The sequence below is a fragment of the Acomys minous genome (assembly GCF_964271855.1).
Source record: "Acomys minous genome assembly, chromosome: 1".
In the NCBI taxonomy this organism is placed as follows: Eukaryota; Metazoa; Chordata; class Mammalia; order Rodentia; family Muridae; genus Acomys; species Acomys minous.
This window is the reverse complement of record NC_140483.1, coordinates 50,580,654-50,597,822: the sequence shown is the minus strand read 5'-3', so window position 1 is coordinate 50,597,822 and position 17,169 is coordinate 50,580,654. Positions and strand designations below refer to the sequence as shown.

Genomic DNA, 17,169 nt, shown 5'->3' with positions numbered 1-17,169 from the left:
ATGTATTACCTGGCCTGTGTCATGAGTCTACTTCTCTGGCTGACTTCATCCTGGGCTCTGGATTCCTTCTGCCTACCAGCCTGAGCAGAGAGAAGACCTGCACTCTTATCCACAGCACCCTCCATCTTTCACTTCTGCCCTCATCTCCCATGTTTTGGCCACATTAAAGACTTTACATTGCTGGAATTTTGCTTAATTTGGAGATTTAAGAATAAAGGACACCATAGTCGATTTTTAATCCAATTGGTTTTTTTCCACTCAAGATTGTTTTATGTATGCTTGTAGTTGTATATAACATTAGCTCAGTTATAGTCAAATCATCTGTTGTATCAGAACATGATTAGTTATCAACAAAAACCTGTTGAGGATTTTTTTCTTTTGTAAACAATACCATATTGGACATTTTTATGCTGACCAAGCCTGAATCTCCTACTCACCTCTTTCCCTCAGCTTAGCGTACAGTATGGTCCCGAGTTCACTATCCCACACAACTTATAACCTATGAACTCATGAGTCACTTTCTGTTCCTATGAAGTTCATAGGAGTGCTGACAGGTGATTGCACATAAGAATTCTGAGATCTGTGCACAGTCCATTGCCCTTTACCAAACATATTTGATTAACCACCAGATCCTGTACAATCCAACTCCCAAAGGCATTGTGGGCCTGCATAAGAGCACAGCTTGTGTTTTCTCGGGAGCTGCTGACCCTAAGAAAGCCATTTGAAAGAGAGAGTCCAGTTTGTTATTAGGATTTGACAAGCTAGAAAAGCAGACGAGGAGATCACGGTGAATATGGTCAGATGCCCAGTGGCTTCAGCAGAGCATCAGCTACAGCTCCTGTGGCACAAGTACAGGGAAACTAGAGTTAGATTTAGAAAATCCAGATACCGCAGCTACAGAGTTAGCAGAAGCAATCTCACCCATAGGAAATAGAAAATCAAGGGAAAAGGTCAATCAAAGGGCAAGAATCAGTTAATGGAAGAGACACATCCTCGTCACATGAGCGAGGCAATTGTATAAAGAAAATATAAATAAACCCAAGCATGGGTGATCATGCTTTTAATTCTACCAGGGAGAAGGCTAACCAATGGGGGAGTATGAGATCAGGATCAGGCAGGTTTACATTGTGAATTTGAAACCAGTCTGGAGTAATTAGTGAGACACTATCTCTAAAAGAATATATGAAAGTAGTGATATAACTGGATAATGCAAAATTCAGTTGAACTCTGATCATTTATAAAAAAATAAGTTAGGCTGGTAACAATGTGACAAGTACTATTCTAAATCATTCATCATTATGATTTTAATAAAGCTTCATAAGCATAATAGTGTATTGGGATGCAAGATGGCTCAGAGAGATGATCCACCTGCCGCCAAGCTTGAGGTCCTGAGTTCAGCTCCTAAGAACAACATGGTAGAAGGAAAGATTTGAATTCTTCTCATTATACTCTGGGTTCAACATACACACAGACCATGCCATGCAGGAGCCTACATACTCACACAAAATAAAAGAATTATCCTTTTAAAGAAAAGCAGTCATGTAACTACCTCTATTATCCCCATTTACTGATGAGGAAGTGGAGACTTGCAAAGGGAGCCTTCCATAGTCAAATGTCTGGGAAGTAGAAGGGTTTGGATTCAGTCTCCGCAGTTTACTTCTAAAACCCTGTGATGAAAGGTTTTGTTTTGTTACTACAGCTGTACCATTCCTTTTTTAAAAAAAGAGGTTCTCTGTGTAGACCTGGCTGTCCTGAAACTCACTCTGTAGACCATGCTGGCCCTGAACTCAGAAACCCACCTGCCTCTGCATCCCAAGTGCTGGAATTAAAAGTATATGCTACCACTGCTCAACTACAGCTTACCCATTTTTAGAACTGAGATTTCTTCCTTTGGTTCTATTATTTTTACAATCTTCAACCTTGAGACAGATTAAATTTATAGATGAATGGATATGTTTTACCTTGGCAGAGGAGAAAAAGAATCTCAGAAGAATTTGGGCACCTACTTTCTTGATGCCAAAACAGAGACCTAAGTAGCTTCCTTCTAGGTATCACATTTGTCTTCAAGTAGACAATGCTTTAGTCAGTATTATTCTAAGTACACCATATCTCAAGCGGAAATTAGCATATGAGTATGTCAAGTTATCAAAAGAGAGAAAGTAGAAGCTCCAACATTTTCAAGTGAGTTCCAAGAGAGACTGGAGCAAGTGCCAGGGATGGTGTGCAAAAAAATAAATGTCTCAGACTTTACCAAAACCCAGGAGATTCTTGAAACATCAAACTAGAGAAGTTCAAAAAGATTTGACTGTCATAGGTAAATTTAGAGAGATATATGGAAATATAGATCATAGCAATCAAAAATACATTTACTTAAAGGGGATTATTTTGCTGATTCATAAATAAAATAAATTCACTAACTTTGCATAAATAGCAATGAATTGGTCCCTAGGAAAATTATATAACAGACATCAATTTTGATTTAAATTTTTTAATTTTAAATTTAAAATTATTTACACAGTTTATGTTTTATATGTACTAAATATCATATAAAGATGTGTTTAAATATCATATAGTTATGTATCTATAACTATATATTAATTATTGTATATGCTTACTTGTCATTTTTCTCCATATATATACATGTCTATGTGTGTGTGTGTTATATATATATATATATATATATATATATATATATATATATATGAGAAAGGAGAAAAAGAGAGAGCTGTGAATAGCAACCACCTATGAGATGAAATAATGAAATCTAACTGTAAAAATGTAAAAATCCGCAGTCCAATTCTAGCATAGATGGCTGCCCATTAGAGTAAAAAAGGAATGCCTTAGAGAATTGGGCTCCAGGTATTGTAAAACAATATCTGGATTATGAAAACAGTTAATTCTTAAAGTTGATGGTCTTTGGAATTTCACCATGAGTCACCACGTAAAAATTTCCTTTGAAAGTATGAAGTATCATGATATTTTAAAGCTTACCCATAGCATATTCCGCTGGTGATGAATACATGATAAATAATCTTTAATACTTCAGCTTGAGCAATGGATTATTATCTACAGGTGGAATCTATCACAGAACTTACTGATGGGTTTTCCACTGCATCCCTCTTTTAACTTGCATGATTTTCAGTTGCACATTATGTTCATGTGAATGTTTCCCTTCTTAAAGGCAAAAGTCTGGTATCTATCTATTCCTCATACTGCACTTATACCAAGGGTATTGGTTTCAAGGGAACCAACACTTTGAATAGTTCAATTCACCAGTGTTCATGAAGGTCATATGACATTTAAATTGGCACTCCCAACTTCTGACTGTATGATCAAAGATTGCATGAAAACCACTCATGTTTAAGAAAAAGGGAGCTGCCATCAACTGTGCCATGCCACCCAGGGGATGCAGAGAGCTTGTCTCTTCTTGGTGGGTGCTGCAGACTCAAGGGCCTTTGCTAATACCCATCACCAGGATAACTGTAATGGCCTTAGCCATGAGGCTTTTAGAATTGTCTCAAGGAGGGATAATGAATCAAAAGCAGCCATGGACAAAGTCATTGATATTGACTTGGATAAAATCAAATCCTGTGTGGAAGTTATGAAGTGCAAGCAAAGGTCCTGAGGACAGCTGAAAGGTGCAGCAGGATGCCACTTCCTCAAATAACACATTATGTGCTACCAAGAATTTCTTTGATCTTGGCTATTAGGACTCTGAAACACGGGACATTCTTTTTAAAATTGCCCATGACTACAACAGTGATGTCTTAGTTGAGACTCATGGAAAACTTTGTTCTCTAAGTCATATTGGAACACTTATGTGGATGAGGATGAAAGAGACTGCAGCAATGTGCATGGCTCACACAGCTAAATTGATACAATCACATTTTAGTGTTCTAAAGACACAAGCCACTAAGGATGCTGGCCAAGTATCTGGGCTAAATTTGCTTCAAGTGATAAATGAACCCAAGGCTGCTGCTCTGGCCTGTGTCTTAGGTGAATCTGGAGACAAAGTTACTTTTGTTCATTATTTCAGTAGTAGAAGTTTTGACATGTCTACCTTGGATTTTCAGAAAGCAGTGTTTGTGGTGACATCCACCAATGGGGACACTTTTGGAGGTGAAGACTTTGACCAGGCACATTCTAAAGGAGACCCATGGAGAGATGAGTTGATCTGAGCAAAGGCAGCGTAGTATTTCAGGATGAGGGAAGCTTTTGATGAAGCCCATGAAGAGCTCTCCTCATGTGTGCAGGTAGACATCCACCTGCCATGCTCTACAGCGGAGGCTCTGGGCACAAAGGTCTGAGTGTGAAGCTGCCTCAGTCTGAAGGCCACATACATACCTGACACATCATGCTTGTCTGGACCTAGTCTCTGTGCAAACTGAACTGTACTGAGATTAAAACCATAAAGTCAACCTCAATTTCATTAGCACCCTTCGCTCTCGAATTTGCCTAGACACAGTTAGGTAAACATTTCAGTGAATTTTGAATTCAGAGAAAAGAGTCATTCATCTGGAAATTACTATGACAATGTGAAAAACCAAAAAGACTGTGATAACAGCCTCTCCCACCTTTGTGGGATAATCTCGCAAGGGTGAGGCATCAATTAAAGTTGTGAGCATTTTAAAATTTGGAATAGCATAAAGATCAAATAGAGTCTGGACTACCATTTTTTGTTTAAATAAATCTCTCAAATGCTGGGAAGATAATATTTGTAATTATCCTCACCCTTGCTGATTTTCTGCTAACAATGTCAGCCTGCACAAATCTTGACTTGGATTTTTGTGGGATTATTTGTTGCTTAGATCCAGACAAATCAAAGGTTGAAAATCTCACTTGTGGTGTCTTATGGCTGTGTTTGAGTACATCATTTGTTCCATCTTACATATATTAGTGGATTTAATAACTGCTGCTATGTAGGTTTATTGTAGAACTTAAAGATACTATTAATAATTTCACCAGCATCTACTCTAGCATTCTCTGTTTCTTCAGTCCACTAAAATTGTACAGAACATCTAGCAACCTCTCAAATCCGCAGGCGTGTTCTTGCCTCAGGACCTTTGCATTAGGTGCTTTCTACAGGAAAAAAAATTGTTATTCACTATGAATCCCATAGTTCTCTTCTCTATCTCATCCTTTGTTTTTCTCTACTGAGATTTACCACTAGCTCATAAATTCATCTTTTCCTTAGTTAGTTTTTTTCTATCTTAATAAAGAAAATATAAATCTCACAACTTTAGGGACTGAGGGTCTTTCATTCATTACCTCTCAAAACTTAGAACAGTGTTGCATGTAGAGATTTTTGTCCTCAGTAAGAATTTAACAGGTGAACCATCTAACTAGTAAGTGATTAAGTGACATTTTGATATCTAGCAACTAACCCTTCTTGAAGCTAGGGACAAGCAACCTCAGCTCCATTTCCCATAACCATGAACAAAACCCTCATGGTTCCTACAGCCTCATAGGTAAACATAAATACACCAACACAAAAATAATGAGTTCACAGTTCATAGAGAAAAACTGTGAGGAATAATGTACGTGTAGTGAGGCTTGATCTTGTGTGGCAAAGCAGTGGTATAAAAAGGGGAGTCTCTATTAAAATAATAGAGCTGACTTACTCGGAGGCTTTCTAACAGATCAGCAGTAAAAAGAATTACTCTGAACGGAGAATGAGACCTCCTGACTGCCCTTGCCCACTCACACATCAAACTTAGAAACTATAGGAGCATAAACGGCACTCACTGAAAATCACTGACAGTGAAGAAAGCAAGAACCTCTTAAGAAAAATCTGGTCTGGTCTAGATGAATGTGTGAGAAGAGAAATGAAAATGAATTCTGCATTGATGCAGGAAGCAATGGGTGGCTTCTATGAAGTAAAACTTACTGTAAACAGAGGAGAAAAATTATGTTCATATGAGGGAGCAAAGAACTCCTCTCCCACTCGCAGTTGGGAGCATCTAAACAGCATGAGTATCTAAGTTCTAAATCTTCCTGCAAATAGAGAATTGTAAAGAATAAGTGACCATAACACGGCGAATTACATCAGGCTTCTCTGATCTTTAGAGAAAATTCAATTATTTCTTAATAATAGCATTAAGGTTGGATAAATCAGACCATATCCTGTCTTCGTGGGCCCTATTTATCCTTTAGGAAACACTCTTTATGAGGACTTTATTCAAATTCAGCTACTTAATAATTGCTAGCTTCCAGAAGATTGAATGCTTCCTAGGATTCTTTTATGCCATTCGCATAATTCTAATAATGGTTTTTCTCAAATTACATTCCTGTTACATGCACTGACCATGCTTTGAATATAAATAAAAAAATAATTCACATTAATCTAGACATGACAGTTACATAGAGAGGATTCCATCTTTCTCCAAAGCTATAATAGAATAATGAAAAGGAGATACGAACTGCTATGTAATTGATGGCTGCTTTAACACAGCAAGCTGCTATCAAGGTCCAAGCAGTATTAGAATTTGCTGCCATCATTTAAGATAGCTGCGAAATAATGGGCCACACAAGGGTCTCACACCAGTAGGATTCTCGCTTGATATGTCAGAAGCAAAATGAAAAGGCCCTACTTGAATTATTAAAATATACCTCATCCTATACATAAATAAATTTTGCAAAATTCTGGAATAGATGTAAAACCCATCGAGAAAATAGATTCACTGAAGGCCCAGCTAAGGGGAATAGCTACCTACCGACTGGGAACAGGAAGTGAATGTCCCATGTAGGGGAATGCTTTAATAGGCTCCACGTTCTATATTCTTAACTGCAAGGACTTAAAGAGAATAGGGCATGGCTTTACAGAAGTAATATAATCCAGAGTCAATAATAACTTCTTTCTCTTAAACTTAAGAGAATAAATTTCAAGGTGTAAATAAAACTAATATGATGCCAGTTTCAAATAGTAAGATAGTAATCACTAACTTTTCCTGTGTGTTTGTGGTGTTCTAAGCAGGATGTATATTGTATATGGGAGCAGTGCATATCAGTTGGGAATGCAGACTCTAGAGAGAGACCCTCAGTAGAAAATCTAGAGTTCAAGGCCCGCCTTCACCACAAAATGAGTTCAGGGCCATCCTGGATCTTAGTGAGACTCTGTTCAAAATTTAAAATTTGAAAGGATGACAAAATAATTCAGTGGAGGAATACCCGCTTACTACTTATGGGATACTTAGTTCTAATCTCTAGCATCATGTAAAAAAGAAATTAATGGTAAGCTCAATTTATTGGATGCATGGTGATGCATACCTGTTATCCCAGCATGTGGGAGGCTGAGGCAGGAGGTCACAAGCATGAAGCCAGCCTGACCTACATAGGGTGCTTGGATGCACGTAGAACTGAGTCATTAGTTGAAACCTTATTGTCCCCCAAATACTGGAAACTAAAAATTCTGAGTAAAAAGGCAATATTGTTACGCCCTGACAACAAATATAGCACAGACCAAAGGCTACCTGCCGGCTTAAAAATGGAATGAAATGAAGCTTCAAATTTACTTTGTTAACTTAAAAAATATTTTGCTGCAGAGTAAATTAAGTGATAACAAATAATTGCTAAGCTTCTATCAATAAAGAAAAATAAAACAAAGAGTGTATAATTTCCTACACATGTTCCTAGTTATGATTCTCTTTTAAATAGTTACGTTTATGAGAAATTATGTATTCGAGCCCCAAAAGAATGTTCTAGGAAATTTAATAAATATTGCGTCAAAATGACCAAGTCATTGCTACAAAATACCCTTTAAGATGGCATCATTTTATGTCCCATTTCTGTCTTTCTCCTCCCACTTCCGTTTATCTAGGTAAGGTACCTCTCACTTGCTTCCTATATGTGGGTTTCATTGTAAGTTTGAAAAGAGAAGAATGCCCTTCAAAATTTCAACTCTTTAACAAATACATCTCTGAAATTTTTCTCCTCTGTGTGTTTTATGATGAGCAATTTAGTATTTGTTTGAAGTTTGATCTGGCTTTTCTGGGTGCTCCAGCTGTCTAACAAGAGTACCTGCTTGTGCCTTCACCTAATCTTTGCTGTTTGTTCAGCTGTTAACCACACCCATTAGGACCCCATGGCACTGTCACAGCCACAGAGCATGACCCAGATTACACATCACTGCGTTAATGCTATTGGTCTAGCACAAAAGCAGCTGCTCTTTACTTTGCTGTGTTGACATTCAGATGCAACAAACACGAATCACATGGCCCCTTTGACAGGCACGCACTCTTTCTGTCTTCCTTTTAACTGAGTTGAATAGCTAGTGTCCCTCATAAGCACACAGCTGGGGCCATTCTCCCTTATTCTCCACACTGCCACATACCCCACAAGACTATCCCTGGGGGAAAGTACATCACTCTTGTTTATATTTGGGGAACTTTGTGAAAATGATATCTTCATTCATAAAACAGAAACACACAACTCTATGACTATTTCTATAGTGGCAGAAAAGCGAGGTCAGTTTTAACCATTCTCTTGAGAAGCCCTGAGACTACGGCTCTGATTATAAGACCAACTATTGCAGTACAGAATTATTTAAGCGTAAAGACAAAAGCATAGCATATGGGAATAAGAGACAATGTAATGTATTAATAACATCTTGTTAAGGAAGATCAACTATAAAGTGCTGAAACTATTTCACAAGTGTGCAAGTACAGCAAAAAAAAAATCTCTTCATAGCCCTTCCCTTGCACCTCATGCTCACCACTGAGGAGATAAAGCGGCTTGGGAATCTAACAAGCTGGCCTGCAACACCGACTTAACTATCATAGCGTGCTTGCTAACACCTTCGAGAAACAAACACACCCTTTCTTGGAACTCTGTGCAAGCGACGCACTAAGCTAGGAAGGGTGGCAGAGGTTGCATGAAGGGGAAGGGCTTACTCTGAATGCAGATGAGCAGTGAGGAACTGAGGTACAGGATGAGAAGGTGGTCAGTTGTCTTGAGCTTCATGGTCTTACTTAGAGAACACCCTCTGGAGTGCTGCTGCTGCTGCTGCTCCTGTCTGGCTCCTGACTCTTGTTGGCTTCAGAGCGGAGCAGGTGCCTCAGAGACCCAGGATGCCTCCTCTGTCCTACCCCCTCCCAGGGCTCCTCCACAGACTTAGATTCAAAAAGCACTTGTGCTTTGTAGCATCTTACAGACACAAGAGGACAGGGTAATCAGACAAACCTGGGGCAGACTTTCCCAGCCTGGATTGGATTCGTGCCCAATTGGATTCGGGCTTTTGCTTACCAGTTTTCTTCTGTTAACAATGACTCCTAGAAAGGGTCTACTTTTAGGATAGAGTCTTTGCTTGCTCTTAATAGAGAAATTACTTTCTTGTGACAGTCTTGGCACATGATATTTCTGATATGGCTACTTTTAAAGAGACATATTTCTGTATTATATTCACTTTCAAAACTCAGTTTACAAAAAAGTAACTTTTTTGTTCCTAAGTCCTGCAATGACAGTTCAGTCATGCTTATGCTGTTGATAGGGTAGAAAAAGTATAAGAAAAAAAAATAAGCTATCACATAAAATGGTTAGAATTATAGAGACTTTGGGAGTAGTGTTTCTATCACAAATGTTTACACTCTGCTCATGAAATTACATCCTCTGGGATTTCTTAAATTATTTTTTGTCATCATTAATTTATGCAAATTAATAGGTGCCTAAGAAAGATTCAGTTAAAATGGAATGACAGATTCTGTGATTGGTATCTGTGCTTTTTATATAATAAAAGATTGCCATGCAGCTTAAAATGCAATTCATATAACTGCTTCTGTGTAAATCTTCATAGTTCATTTAGAGGTTTAATGGTGCAATGACATCTATTTTGAAGGTTTTCTATTTCCTGCCCATATATAAAGAGGCTATGGTATTGTTATAACTAGCTTAATAATTTTAGCAATGATATTCTCTGACTGCTCTCAGAGTATTTTATTTGCTAAAGTAACTGACCCGTTTAAAATTATTAATTTTAGTTTTGTGTTGATAGATACATCTATAGTCTAAAATACTACAGAGAGTGGGGGAGGGGGGAGGGTTGAATCACTTCAGTCCATGAGTTCAAGACTAGGTTGGGCAACAGAGCAAGATTCCATCTTTTAAAATACGTAAATAAAATAATAATTTACTTCTACAGAACCCATGGCATTCGATAGTTTGAGACTTTTCTACTAATCAGAAATAATTTAACTTAGAAAATTTAATTCAAGATAATTTCAAGTTGCGCAGGTGTTTTTGCTGTTTTGAGATGGGAGTCTCCCTGGAGTTGTCTAGACTGAGCTAGAACGCCTGATCCTTGTCTCAGCATCCTGAGTAGTGGAGATCACATCCTTAAGAGTTGTGGTATCATTAAGTGTTGGAGTTTTTATGAACCAGCCTGGAGGGGACAGTCCTCTCTCTCTCTTCTCTCTCTCTCTCTCTCTCACTCTCTCTCTCTCACTCTCTCTCTCTCTCTCTCTCTCTCTCTCTCTCTCTCTCTCACTCTCTCTCTTTCTCTCTCTCTCATAGTTTAAGAACTGGCTGTAGCTCGCTGAATGTCTGGTAGAATTCTACTCTGAATCCGTTTGGTTGTAGACTTTTTTCCTGGAAGACTTTTTATTAAGATAGTATTTTTTCAATCTCCTCACTTCTTATGGGTCTGTTTAGGTACCGGCATCTTTTGGTTTAATTATGATGTTTAGGCTGCTGCTAGAAAATCATCCATTTCTTTCAGATTTCAAGCTTAGTGGAATTCAGGGGTTTAAATATTCCCTTATACACTTCTGAATTTCTTTGGTGTCTATTGTAATGTTACTTTGTACCTTTCTGGTGCTGTAAATTTGGGTCCCCTCTTTCTTTCTTTTTGTTTGTTGGGCCAAAGACCTATCAATTGTGTTTATCTTTTTTTAAAAAAGAAAAACAGCTTGGATTTTGGATTTTTTAAAAAATCATTTTCATTTTTTTCTATTTTGTTAATTTCTGATCCAATTTCTTGACACAGACTTTTAAATTTTTTTCAACTTTTTGAGTTGTATCATTAAACTGTTTGTTTTTGTACCTTCTGATATTTTTTAATGTGAGTTTGGTAAACCCTGAAAGCAAACATACAAGAAGCATTGTAACATTATATGGACTCAACTGGTTGTATTTAGGAATATATATGCATAAGCAAATACATATGTGCATGCAGCTACAATTAGTTAAAAAGAGGCCATGATTGATGGAGAGTTAAGTGGGTTATATGGAAGGGTTCGAATGGAGGGAAAGGAAGGGAGGAATGTTGTAATTAATATACAATCTCAAAAATAAACATCATCATCATTATAGGCATAGGTACAGATAAAAATTCCTATCTACTTAGGGGAGAAAAAATAGTTAAAGTGAAGGAGCAAAGATGATTAACAAGCAGGCAAGAATTATTCTAAGATACATTCAAGTGTCTGATTCAAACTGCATTGGTCAAAATGTAGGCAGATGTATAACACTAAGGCTGCAGTTCCTTGATGACTGCAGCTGAGCACCTGGACAATGTAGATGATTGACAGGCAGATGAGTCCTAGATTCTCTCTCCAAAGTAAGCATTACGCTCCAGTAGTCGCGATGCAACGAACTATGGACTCTTCCTTATAATGAGTAATGCTCACTTCCAGTGACCATATAAGTGACTAAAACATGTTAATGCTCGGCAAGTATTTTTTTTTTGGCTAGATTCACATTTAAAACAGAGTTCTTAGATTATAAGTGACAAGTTTCTGTAAGAAAATAAAGAATTCCATTTAAGAACACCTGAGGTCCTATCCAATAGAAATATTTCAGCAGAACAGGTTTAAATAGGATGGAACAAAAGTGGTTCAGGGCCCAAACGCTAAGAATTATATACAAGTTCATAGTGATAATGCCACTGAAACAAGTTAATTAGAGTAAATTCTCCTGTAACAATGCAAGGGGATGGAGTCAGATTGGCCACCCCAGGGAAAGGGAGTGTTGCCTTGAACTGCAACTCAGAAGAACGACAAGATGAAAAGTGGCAACTCCCCAAAATGGTTTAACATGCTGCCCTCACATCAGATAGGGGTGGGGCACTACCCTACTAGAACAAATGCCTGCATACAGCTCAAGAAACATAAATCACAAGTACATCACAGGCTTGAGCATCTGTAACGGGCTTTCAAATGGAAAACAAAAAACAAACAAGGAAAGACAACCCAACAGCAAAATTATTCCATATCAAAATATAGCTTTTCTGCCCGTGAGTTCTTCAGAATTTGATAAATAACTTCTAGAAATATGAATGCTATGAATTGTCACATAAGAAAAATAATTATTTTATTAATTGGTTGATTTCTGTCCCTGTACTTTATTTAAAACTCTATTGCTGACTTTAGAAAGTCTTATGTTTTGAGATATATGCAAATATGTCTTAAATTTTTATTTGTGTGTCCATGAGTGTGTGAGAGGCTCGTGTGTGTGTGTGTGTGTGTGTGTGTGTGTGTGTGTGTGTGTGTGTGTGTGTCAGGGGGTTGTTCAGGGAGGTCAGAAGACAACCTGAAAAGTCATTCCTTAGCAGCAGTCCAGCCCTTTGGAGACAGAGTCTGTCACTAGTCCAGAACTGATGAAGGAAATGAGGCACACTTCCCAGAGAGCCCTGACATCCATCTGACTCTGTTGTGTCACCTGGCTTTACGAGAACACGACACCCTGCCTGGATTTATTTCAGTGCTGGTTCTGGGTATAGAATAAAGATACGTTTCTAGTAACTGATGTGTGGAGCTTCATTAGCAGCTCTGGTCCCAATTAATCCATGTCTCTAATCAGAAATTAACCAGCTGAAGCTTTCTTTTGCTCTCTCAATTATCATCACCACTAAGAAGTAGAAACAGCAACAAAACCTGAGAGTCACCTAGGAGAGTCAGCATGGAAAAAAGAACTGCTCTATCATAAATCATCTTGACAGCAGTGAGAGCAGAAAGTGAACAATTCCGAGTTGTTGTCAATTATGACATCAATATTAATTTATAAAACCCTTCACGGGCTAAAACCTTCAGCTTCCTCTGGCATTCCTTTCTATCTTGCTATAACGATTGCCTAGAATTTGTGTGAGCATCGTTCTTGACAAAGGAGAACAACGAGCACAGAAAGATTCCTGTCGATGACCTTTGTCCAGAAGCCAGGTTCGCTTTTGCAGGTAACTCACCTCAAGGTGCATGGAGCCAGATTTTGGGAAACTTTTTTAAGTCAACACATACATGGGTACTTTCTACGAATTACACACATATCCTTTCTGTAGAGGAGGAGGAAAGTTATAGGAATTAAAAGGCATAATTAGAGGCATAGAGTTCAGATCAATAACTTTCAGAGTCACTTTTCCCATTATCATATTTAGGACATTTGGGACTTCTGAGAACATTTCTGTACCCAAGTGCTTATCACTAGGAAAAAGAAACTCTGCTAACCTTGGATCTAGGTGATTAAGAAAAAAATGTCTCTGGGCTTATTTGTATATTGTAATAGAAATTATTAACACACTTATCTGTTGTTCTTTAAAAATCTACATTTTTTTCACCAGAGATCTTTGTGAAATTGGCAGCAGTTAGCATGGTCAAAGTGAAGAGAATAATTAACTGAGAGATGCTCGGACTTAAATAGAGCATCTGATTCACACCATCCTCTTCTCAGGGAGTGTAACAGACGAGGAGCCAGAAGGGACGAAGGAGCTTGACTTTGGTGAGACATAGGGAAAAACAGTGCCTTTTGGATATGACGAGTCTCTCTTGAACTCACAGAGTAATGATTAAGATTAGATGTGTAACCATTTCATCATGCATGGGGAAGGGCTCAGGAGATTCCACACACAAAAAGCATCCCAAAGACAATGTCAGTAATGGCATTAAGGGCTTAAGAGTGAGAAAAACATTAATATGTTCATAGAATAAGCAGATCACTGGGATTGTCTTGACTAAAAAGATTGTGAGAGGAAATGTTGAAGGCATATTTGGAATAGGATGAAAAAGCAGATTTATGACAGGAGAAATAGGTCAGAAATTTTGGAGAGTCAGCACAGTATCATAAGGATGGGAACGGTGACATCTAATCTTCTGTTTTAACATGACTTGGTAAAGGGACATCCGTATAAGTGGTGATATGTTATTTCATTTGTCTCTGTGAGGTTGCTTCTAGTTGACATTGGTCTTTGAGTGAGTAGAACTAGTTAAAGAGAATTTTTACCAATGTGAGTAAGCTGCACTGGATACATTAACAAACACACACACACGCACACAGACACACACACGTGAACCCTTGGAGCTGTACATCACTGTTTTCTAATGCCCTTGAGCATTGGTGCCCCTGGTTCTCAAGCCTTTGACTTAGACCTAATTATATCATGTTCCTTGTTCTTTCATATTCATGAATACAATTTGTAGGCTTTTTATATTCCAAATTCCATGAGCTAATTCTGAATTTCTATCACGTATCCAAGTGCACACATACAGCACTCACACACATATTTTCATACGTGGTATTTCACTCTGAAAACAGTAATACATAGTCATTTATCATAATTGATAAGTTTCATGTACAGTATGAGAGAGAAAATGAGATTACCAAAATAATAGAGACCGTAGGCATGTAAGGAAAGTTGGGGTATTTAGACTATGTATTATCCTCTTCTGATGATCAACTCTAAACAAGCACATATTTAAAAAGCTGCAGATGTTTTATATTTTTAAATATTAAAAAATTTAAATAGAGTGGTATTTTGTGGCATTTAAATTCCTGGGTTTACAAAGAAAACTTTATTGGAGAACAGTCATGTTTATTTGCACATATATTGTCTGTAACTACAGACACATGACAATGACAGAGGTGAGTATTCATACCAGACTATGTGGCCCATGAAGCCTAAACCATTGATTATCTAGAACTTTACCTAAGATGTCTGCTGATTCTTGATCTAGGATATAGATGAGCTGTGGAAAGGAAAGCCTAATATGAGTTATGATCAGAAAAGTTCTACAACAGGGACACAGCACTGCACTATAAACCAGCAATAAAGAGGCTCTCAAGCCCATCCATGTACCACTAAACTACCTACTGAGGTAATGTAACCATCTACACAGCATGCCTTTCCACAACAGTGGGTATCACGCTGCGAAGCTGGGAAGGAGCAGAGTTCCGTGAAACGAGTCTCAAGGCATTTGTGTCAGAAACACCATTTTAAATACAAGATTAAAGGAAGTTTGCAAGGATCAACTTGCAACTTCCATTGTAGAGAAAGCACCATCATCTGCAGAGAGGAAAACAGAACAACTATCAAAGCTCAAGCCTTGATGCCCACCAGCCCTGAGGGAGCATCCTGCATTTATGGCCTCATGTATTTAATCAAACCATTTGATATCATGGATTGCCTTACAATTCAATTTATGATTGCTAACAGTAGGGTTGTGTGAAAATGGTGTGCATCTGTTAGAAACCATACACTATTGGCTCTTTTTTGCTTTGTTTTGTTTTGTTTTGTTTTGTTTTGTTTGAGACACGGTTTCTCTGTGTAGCCTTGGCTGTCCTGGACTCACTTTGTAAACCAGGCTGGCCTCGAATTCACAATGATCCTCCTGCCTCTGCCTCCCAAGTGCTGGGATTAAAGGTGTGCACCACCACACCCAGCAGTATGAAACCAAACACTTTTAGATTTGCTTTTTCCTGGGGATAGCAGAATTTGGTTTGATACCTTCTCATGGTACTGGAAAATGGCAGTGAGTCAAAGCTTGCAGTCATCACACAATCAGAGAACACAATGCTTTAAGGTACTGGGTGACTAAGCTCTCATGTTCTACAAGCGCAGGTCTGAAATGCATTTTAACTTACCATATTTTCAACTTAGTGTTTACTTATTTGTACATGACATTGAGCAAACTGAACACCCCTGAACATTTATATTAAAAATATTTTATTACATTTATTTATTTAGTATGGAGTGGAAAATATAACACAGTAGTGTGTGTGTGTGTGTGTGTGTAGACAACTTGTGGAAGTTGGTTCTCTCCTTCTGCCATGTGGGTTCTGAGATTCAAACTCAGATCATCAGGCTTGCCAACAAGTGCCTTTATCTGCTGGTGAGCCCACTGACCATGTTTCTTAAACAAATACATATAAGTTTATTGTGAAAAATCAGAAAAGAAATATCATTCACCCCTTTTACAATAAAGACCAGGAATTTTTTCTACTGTGTTTGTTGTATATTCAGAATTGCTCTAAGCACTGTAGGCAACAGTTCATTTGGAGTCTCACATTTTTTGGAGGTTGGTGTGATGTATTCTGATGCTAATTGCTGCTTGCATCCTCTGTGCCCCACCTTGTACCTTGCCTAAGAGCCTAACCTCTTTGACCAATTAAAAAAAGACCATCACACCTGGGCAGGACAAATGAGATAGGTGTGGCTAAGGTTCCGGGGCTTGGGAGGAGGAGAGACTGGAGGAGACAAGAGGAGGAAGAAGGCTGCACCACGGCCACCATGGATGGATGGAGATTTGGTCCAGATGATGATAATTACCAAGTAATTTGGATTATGGATGGGAGGTAGCTCAGTAGAAATTATTAGAAGCAGATGGCATGGGCTTGGGGCAGGTATGGGCCAGTATGGGAAGTAGTTTTGGGGGATTAATATTTGCCCTGTCCGAGGTTAACTAAGGCCATTTTAACATATAACAGGTGTCTGTGTCTTGATTGATTGCTAGCCGGTTAGAAAATACCACTGTAATAATCATTATAAGCCTGATAATAAACATTATTAGAGCTTACTGGTAAATTAATCAGAACACACATTATTTTAGAAACATTAAAAGAAAGTAATACTAAGTTTCAAAGTTTGTGATTGTTGCTCTGTGCTGGAGATCAGATAGTTTGTATACAGAATTCATGTCCAAAACCACTGCACTTCACTATCTCCTCAAGCAAAATAAAAATAATAAAACATTAAAATCAGTATTATGTTTAAGTTTGGAATTTTAGAATAACTTTCAAAGTTTTTTTTTATAACTTTAATCTTGTATTTAAAACTTTTAAAGTTTTAAATAAAGTTTTTATTACTCAATAACTAACGACATTAAAGTATTCCATATTTTAATAGGAAATATTTAAAGCTTCAACATAAAGATAAATGCTACCAAATGAAAAAAATGGAAGACAAATAGAACTCAA

The 17,169-nt window shown here is 37.8% G+C and overlaps 1 protein-coding gene across 3 annotated transcripts in view; it reads right to left on the bottom strand.

Moving 5' to 3' along the window:
* The window catches only part of CRB1 (crumbs cell polarity complex component 1), a 166,372-nt gene extending 157,303 nt beyond the window's left edge, over nt 1-9,069 (bottom strand). For all 3 annotated transcript variants that reach the window (XM_084788399.1, XM_084788401.1, XM_084788400.1), the window contains exon 1: nt 8,889-9,069. In XM_084788399.1, the coding sequence (XP_084644525.1) occupies nt 8,889-8,958 (70 nt within the window). In that variant the 5' untranslated portion in view covers nt 8,959-9,069. The remainder of the gene's footprint in view (nt 1-8,888) is intronic.
* Between the last annotated feature and the right edge of the window lie 8,100 nt (nt 9,070-17,169).